A 7,396-nucleotide genomic window follows, 5' to 3' on the forward strand; every position below is an offset into this window, starting at 1 on the left:
TATGATGTACTTCAATATATTCCTACTATGTTATATTTACAATTTAATTCCTCTAAAAAGTAAGTTTTAATATAATAATAACTCTTTTTGTTTTCCTTTTCTTTTGTTTTTGTAATTACTCTTTTTGTTTCATTGTACTTGGTATAAACTGATTGAACTATAGTCTCAGTTTATTATTGATGCATGTACACTACACATAAGACGCTCAATTTAAGTGCATTTTGATTGTATAGATGATTAGGTCATTTAAAAATAATTTTTACTTTATTTGTTTCATTTTACTTGGTGTTTAAGATTAATGCACAAAATTTTAAAAATGCCAATTTTTATAAAATTTATTTTGGTTATATAGAAATATCATTAAATAAATTTAATCTAACCAATAACAAGATACGTAATTGGTTATAAATGTCAAAGTATATTCAATTTTTATCTAAAATAGTGAAAACATCACTTAATTTGTAATTTTCTTAGAACATCAAATAAATTGAAACCGAGGGAAGCAGTATAAAATTACATGCAAAATAAATTTTACTAGTCTCCATAGAACATGCAATGGGTTATGTTGACTACAATGGCTGGTGGCAGAGGCGGACCTAAATAGAAAGGTGGGGGTGCAATTGACACATGTTAAAAAAAAAGCATTAATTTGTAAGCTTGTTTACGTATTGGATATTGGCTCAGTTGGTTATAGTTTGAACCCAGTGACCCCCCTTTCCCGAGCTCGAACCTCAGCATGCACACATATTTGTCATATTTTTTTATATAAAATCATTATTTGTTTTAATTTGGTTTAATGTTTAAATGAATTTGACTTATGTCCCAGGTAAAAAAAATTTGAGTACCACCACCCAAACTACAATGGCTGGTGGTACTCGGATAGACGCTGATACTCTAGAGTTCTAGTTGACCAGTTAACTATCAGTAAAGTTTGGGTGGTTCGAAGTATACTCACAAAAAAAAATCTTGGGCTAATTGATTTCTCTTTTACATTTCACTAATTGATCTTTGGTTCTATATTCTTTTGATTCATTGATAGTGAGCTCTTTCCTCACTTAACCTTTCTAATGTGAGACAACTATACGATTGCAGAACGGAGATATTAAGACGGTCACACTTTTCTCTCTCTCCTTTTCTCTCCGAAACAAAACAAAACAAATCTAGATTTGAGATTTTTCGGCGGTCGGCAGCGTTTGTTCCCTTTGCTGTCGAGCTCCCTTCCCACAAATGCTCTTCTCCCTTCCTTCTCCAAGATCCGTATGGTCCCTGTCGCAGTGGACCTTGTTAGAGATATTTCGAATGTTCCGAGAAAATAAGAAGAGTCTTACTGAGGTCCATCATGAGGTATGTTTATATATATATATATGTGTGTGTGCGTGTGTGTGTGTGTGTTTCAGCACTATCATAAAAAAACTATTAATACGTGTATAATATTAATACTTGTTTCTTCTCTAGTGTTCATGTATTGGGTTTGATGATTTTACCTTTATTTTGTTAAAGAAATGATTACCTATTTGCAGGTGTTGTATGTCCTCCGAGACCACCAGGATTTGCGTATGGATTTTGCAGCTTTTCTCCCAGCTCGCTATAGATGATAATACTATAGAGAAGATTGAGATTGCAGTTGAAATAAGCTAGGATAATAAGTTATAATCAATACAAAACTTATCATTCATTTTTCTTATTTTTCATCGTTTAACACAAAACCAACACTCATTTCAGCTACTTTTCATCGTTTGAGTTTCATATTATGGACAATATATATGGATGAACTTATAAAAGAAAATTTTAATCCTTATCTAGTGTTTCAGTAATTTTTTTCATATGTATTTTATTTGGACAATTCTTTTATCTGGTAGAATTTTAATATGATCATGTATCTAACTTACAAGTGCTATTATTTCTACTTTAACTGTAAATTATATGGATATACATATATAGTAACTTTTTGTATATTGATCTTCTTCTTTGGTCCTTCATCCGTATAATGTTGTTTACAACTTTACGTTGGTTTGTATTAGAGGGTATACATTGGTGTCTTTTTTGTTCAAGTTCAGTTATTATGACATCATTTAATATGTGCATATAGTTCAAATTGTTGTTGATATGCCTACACAATTCATGAACTTGATCTAAATTTTTTTGAGTCAATCAGTCAACTGAACATAAATGGGAATACGCATTAACACAATTACCATAATCTATTAAAGAGCCGTCAATAGGTTAACTTCCTAAATACCTTTTTTTTTTGTTTTCGCAGTGTCCCCTTATGTACTGAATTTTGCTTCCACCATATACAATACAGTGAAGAGTAAAAACTCTATAAATTAATAATATTGAATTATAATATTTTATTAATTTATAGGATTAGTAATTAACAAAAAAATTATTTTTAGATTTTTCTATTTTAGAATATATATAATTTTTAAGGTTCTTTCTCTCTCAACTTCTTCTTCTTACCAAACCTTTATCTCGATCTTAGAGGAAGATGTTGATTAAATCTTTTGCTTGTAATATATTTTCGGTCCTAGGATCGATCTATTGTTTCGCATAAGGCGAATTTCTCTTCGCCATAGGCGATTTTGTTGTGTAATTGTCTCAAGGTGGAGCTTCTCTTAATGATCTTCTTCTATCTCCAAGCTTTAGTTATAATAATCTTCTCTCCTGCTTTCGAAGAACTTTATTATATCCTGTTTGTTTGTATCAGATCTTTTTACTTCTTTTCAGATTTGCACTTAACCCTTTTTATGGGAATCAATCTTCACTTTTTTCTGATAAGGAGCCTAAGTTATCGACTATGAGTGAAGTATCATTGATAAAAGGATGATGTGATAATGGATTACTCTCGGATGTCTCTATTGGAGATTTTAGAAAATGTTGGCAGCTTCTCTATATTGTAGGTGGTCTGACAAAAGATCTTCCATTGAGGCATCTGAGCTTCCCAGCGTTATCATCTGAAAGTTATTAGAAACTCTGATTAAAAAAAAACAGTTGGATCAAAAGTTAGGAGCTTTGGTGTCGGTGACTGAAGCATCTACGCCCTTTGGTGAGGCTGTTAATCTCTGCTGCGGCTGAGAGGAGGAGATCGAAGAGTGATTACGCGACGGTGACGCTTCCTGACGGCTGTGGTTACTGGTGATTGTATGAGCAACACGTGTGAGAGACATGGCCTTGATGCTTCATCTTGAAGCTTCGTGAAAAGACACATGAAAGATAAACCTAATGTATCGCTTTAGTTTCATCTAATTTATGCTATGTATTTCGATTGGGCTTGGAAAACAATATTGAATAATATTGTTTTTCCTTTTTCTTTATTTTTTCATTTGAATGTTTTCAAAATCAAATAAATATCAATTTGTCAGTAAACTAATACGTTCTTAAACAATTTTCATAATTATACATCTCTGGCATCGATACTAAGAGTAAGTATAGCTTTTTATGATTGAGTGAGTGGAGTGAAATCAAATTTAGCTTTAACCACTGGACTGTTGTGATTACAGAATCCTGGGAGAATATTTCATAAAAATCAGGTGTGAAATAACTTATTTATATTATTCAATATTGTTTTTCCTGGATTACTGTCTGGCATCGATACTAAGAGTAAGTATAGCTTTTTATGATTGAGTGAGTGGAATGAAATCAAATTTAGCTCTAACCGCTGGACTGTTGTGATTACAGAATCCTTGGGGAATAAATCATAAAAATCAGGTGTGAAATAACATATTTATATTATTCAATATTTTTTTTCCTTGTTCTTTAATTTTTCATTTGAATGTTTTGAAAATCAAATAAATATCAATTTATCAGTAAATTAATACGTTCTTAAACAATGTTCATAATTATACATCTAAATTATTAATTAACGTTTTGGTTTTTAGCGTTTCTCTTAATATATGAGATAATTAGAGAGTTTTCAAAGACTCCAAGAAAACTAACCATTTGATCATGACTTTTGTGTTCGACTGAGACAGTACAAAGAGTTAGTGTATATATGAGGATTGTACCTTTTTAACAGAGAAAGAGAGGTTTAAAACACGGATCCGAATCCGAATATCTAATCTAAAAATTAAAATATCCGGATCAGGTTTTGACGGATCCAAGATTTTACTATACGAATTCGGATCCGGGCACTCCGGATATCCTATTTTCGGAGCAGATCCCGAGCGGATTTTGAATCGGATCCGAATCTTGGATAATAAGTCCCAGGCCTAGTTTATATATAAGGATTGTATCATTTTAATAGAGAAAGAGAGGTTTAAATCTTTCTCAAAAGAAAAAGAAAAAACAAAGAAATAGAGGTTTAAATCGTTAACTAAGGAAGAAATTATGATATCCACCTATATAGTATCAAAAGATATAGAAGAGATCAATTTAAATTTTGAAACTTTTATAAATATAAGTGTTGGCTGTATATGTTATGATATATTTTCTATGCATGAATTGTTTTAGTCAAATAAAAGGAAAGAAATAAAAGATTTATTTCCATTATTACCTTAGAAAAATGATTTTTTTTTGTGTATTCCACATTTCTATATAAATGCGATGTAATATAATTTTAAACCATTAAATATTCTTGTCTACTTTTGTGGGAATTGTTCAAAACCTGTCTGGGTGCTGTGTGAGGTAAGGAGAAACCTTTTCCTCTGGATGATGACTTAGGCCTCGTTTAAGATTTGATAGGTGTATGATGTGGTTCTATAGTTTTCATTTCTCTCATTCTGTGGTAATTGTTCCAACGTCTTATGTTCATATTGTAAAATAATATCTGGACTAGGCTTGTTCAAATTCTCTTGTTTGTGGTCTTGATATTCATTGCAATATTCCCTATTATTCTTCACTGTACCTGTTACTAACTGCGCTGCGTGATTGTTTATGTTTGTTTGGGGATGGAATTCGAATTTGATTATTTGAATATATAGTATATACATTTCAAATTAGTTTATTGTGGTTTGAGATTATTTTACATTGTTATACTTTGTCTCTAAATAATTAATTCTAGGAAATTTCAAATCATGATCATAAAGAGACAATCTACAAGGGATATACGTGAGTACCTCCAAATTGTGCTGAATAGGTTTCCTGATAATCGTGAAATATATGATAAAATTACCAAGCTCTTGAAGGACTTGAGACTTGCAAGGTATTTTCTATATGTTAAACATTAATTTTCCTCTTTTATTTGTTCAATTTCTGTCCGCATTATAGTCTTATGACTTATGAGAAGTTGAAAATTTTAATTGTGTTTTAATTGCAGACTTCGTTCTACTTACAATGATGTCATATCAAAGGTGAGTCAACTCTTTAAGGAACACAAAGACCTGCTTTTGGGTTTCAATAAGTTCTTGCCGCCGGGCTATAAGATAACATTCCCGAAGGATCAAACTCAACGAAGGAAGCCTGAGTTTCGGGATGCTGCTGAATTTATCAACAAAGTCAAGGTACGAACACTCGGCCATGGTAGTAAATAGGGATATAAAATTTGACTAACGACTTGACTTTCAGTTTATTTTGTGCTATAAATATTGAAATCTAAAAAGAAATATAACACAGTTTGTATTCTAGCCCTAGTAATAAATTATATTCATCTTTTCTGTTTTACCATCTCCCGTTAAATATATCGGTTATTCGCAGGAAAGGTTGCAAGACGAGCATGCATACAAATCCTTGTTAGAGATATTTCGAATGTTCAGAGAAAATAAGAAGAGTCTTACTGAGGTCCATCATGAGGTATATATATATATATATATATGTGTGTGTGTGTGTGTGCGCGCGCGTGTTTCAGCACTATCATAAAAAAAAACTATTAATACATGTATAATATTAATACTTGTTTCTTCTTTAGTGTTCATGTATTGGGTTTGATGATTTTACCTTTATTTTGTTAAGGAAATGATTACCTATTTGCAGGTGTTGTATGTCCTCCGAGACCACCAGGATTTGCGTGTGGATTTTGCAGCTTTTCTCCCTGCTCGCTATAGAGAAGATTGAGATTGCAGTTGAATAATATGTTGTTGTTGATGACAAAACTTATCATTCATTTCAGTTATTTTTCATACAAAACAGACACTCATTTCAGCTACTTTTCATCGTTTGAGTTTCATATTATGGACAATATATATGGATGAACTTATAAAAGAAAATTTTAATCCTTATCTAGTGTTTCAGTAATTTTTTTCATATGTATTTTATTTGGACAATTCTTTTATCTGGTCGAGTTTTAATATGATCATGTATCTAACTTACAAGTGCTATTATTTCTACTTTAACTGTAAATTATATGGATATACATGTATAGTAACTTTTTGTATATTGATCTTCTTCTTTGGTTCCTTCATCCGTATAATGTTGTTTACAACTTTACGTTGGTTTGTATTAGAGGACATACATTGGTGTCTTTTTTGTTCAAGTTGAGTTATTTTGACATCAGTTAATATGTGGTATATAGTTCCAATTGTTGTTGATATGAATAAACAATTTATGAACTTGATCTAATAATTTTTCAGTCGATCAGTCAACTGAACATAAATGGGAATACACATTAACACAATTACCATAATTTGTTAAAGAGCGGTCAATAGGTTAACTTCCTAAACACCTAATCGTTTTTTTTTTTTTTTTTGCAGTGTCCCCTCATATATTGAATTTTCCGTCCTCCATACACAGTACAGTGAAAAGTAAAAACTCTATAAATTAATAATATTGGATTATATTATTTTATTAATTTATAGAGTTATTAATTAACAAAAAAAATATTTTTTGATTTTTCTATTTTAAAATATATAATTTTTAGGGCTCTTTCTCTCTCAACTTCTTCCTCTTACCAAACCTTTATCTTTTAGAGAGGAAGATGTCGATTAAATCTTTTGCTTGTAACATATTTTTGGTCATAGGATCGATCTTTTGTTTCGCATAAGCCGAATTTCTCTTCGCAATAGGCGATTTTGTTGTGTAATTGTCTCAAGGTGGAGCTACTCTTAATGATCTTCTTCTATCTCCAAGCTTGAGCTATAATAATCTTCTCTCCTGCTTTCGAAGAACTTTATTATATCTTGTTTGTTTGTATCAGACTTTTTACTTCTTTTCAGATTTGCACTTAACCCTTTTTATGGGAATCAGTCTTCACTTTTTTTCTGATATGGAGCCTAAGTTATCGACTATGAGTGAAGTATCCTTGATAAAAGGATGATGTGATAATGGATTACTCTCGGCTGACTTTATTGGAGATTTTAGAAAATGTTGGAAGCTTCTCTATATTGAAGGTTGTCTGACAAAAGATCTTCCATTGAGGCATCTGAGCTTCCCAGCGTTATCATCTGAAATTTATTAGAAACTCTGATCAAAGAAACAGTTGGATCGAAAGTTAGGAGCTTTGGTGTCGGTGATTGAAGCATCTACG

The 7,396-nt window shown here is 31.3% G+C and overlaps 1 protein-coding gene across 1 annotated transcript; it reads left to right on the plus strand.

Annotated features, from left to right (window-relative positions):
• Window positions 1-5,012: 5,012 nt before the first annotated feature.
• LOC117131944 (paired amphipathic helix protein Sin3-like 6) lies at window positions 5,013-5,988 on the plus strand. The gene is made up of 4 exons (XM_033285182.1): window positions 5,013-5,140; window positions 5,255-5,438; window positions 5,632-5,727; window positions 5,908-5,988. Exons 1-4 carry the CDS (start codon window positions 5,013-5,015, stop codon window positions 5,986-5,988), a joined length of 489 nt encoding a protein of 162 aa, XP_033141073.1.
• The last annotated feature ends 1,408 nt before the right edge of the window (window positions 5,989-7,396 follow it).

The sequence above is a fragment of the Brassica rapa genome, chromosome A02 (assembly GCF_000309985.2).
Source record: "Brassica rapa cultivar Chiifu-401-42 chromosome A02, CAAS_Brap_v3.01, whole genome shotgun sequence".
In the NCBI taxonomy this organism is placed as follows: domain Eukaryota; kingdom Viridiplantae; phylum Streptophyta; class Magnoliopsida; order Brassicales; family Brassicaceae; genus Brassica; species Brassica rapa.

Bases quoted from the DNA above. Each gene is read 5' to 3' on its own strand.
- LOC117131944 (XM_033285182.1), top strand. From the start codon at position 5,013: ATGATCATAAAGAGACAATCTACAAGGGATATACGTGAGTACCTCCAA. The intron at 5,141-5,254 runs GTATTTTCTATA...TTTTAATTGCAG, and splicing joins AAGGACTTGAGACTTGCAAG to ACTTCGTTCTACTTACAATG. The intron at 5,439-5,631 runs GTACGAACACTC...GGTTATTCGCAG, and splicing joins AATTTATCAACAAAGTCAAG to GAAAGGTTGCAAGACGAGCA.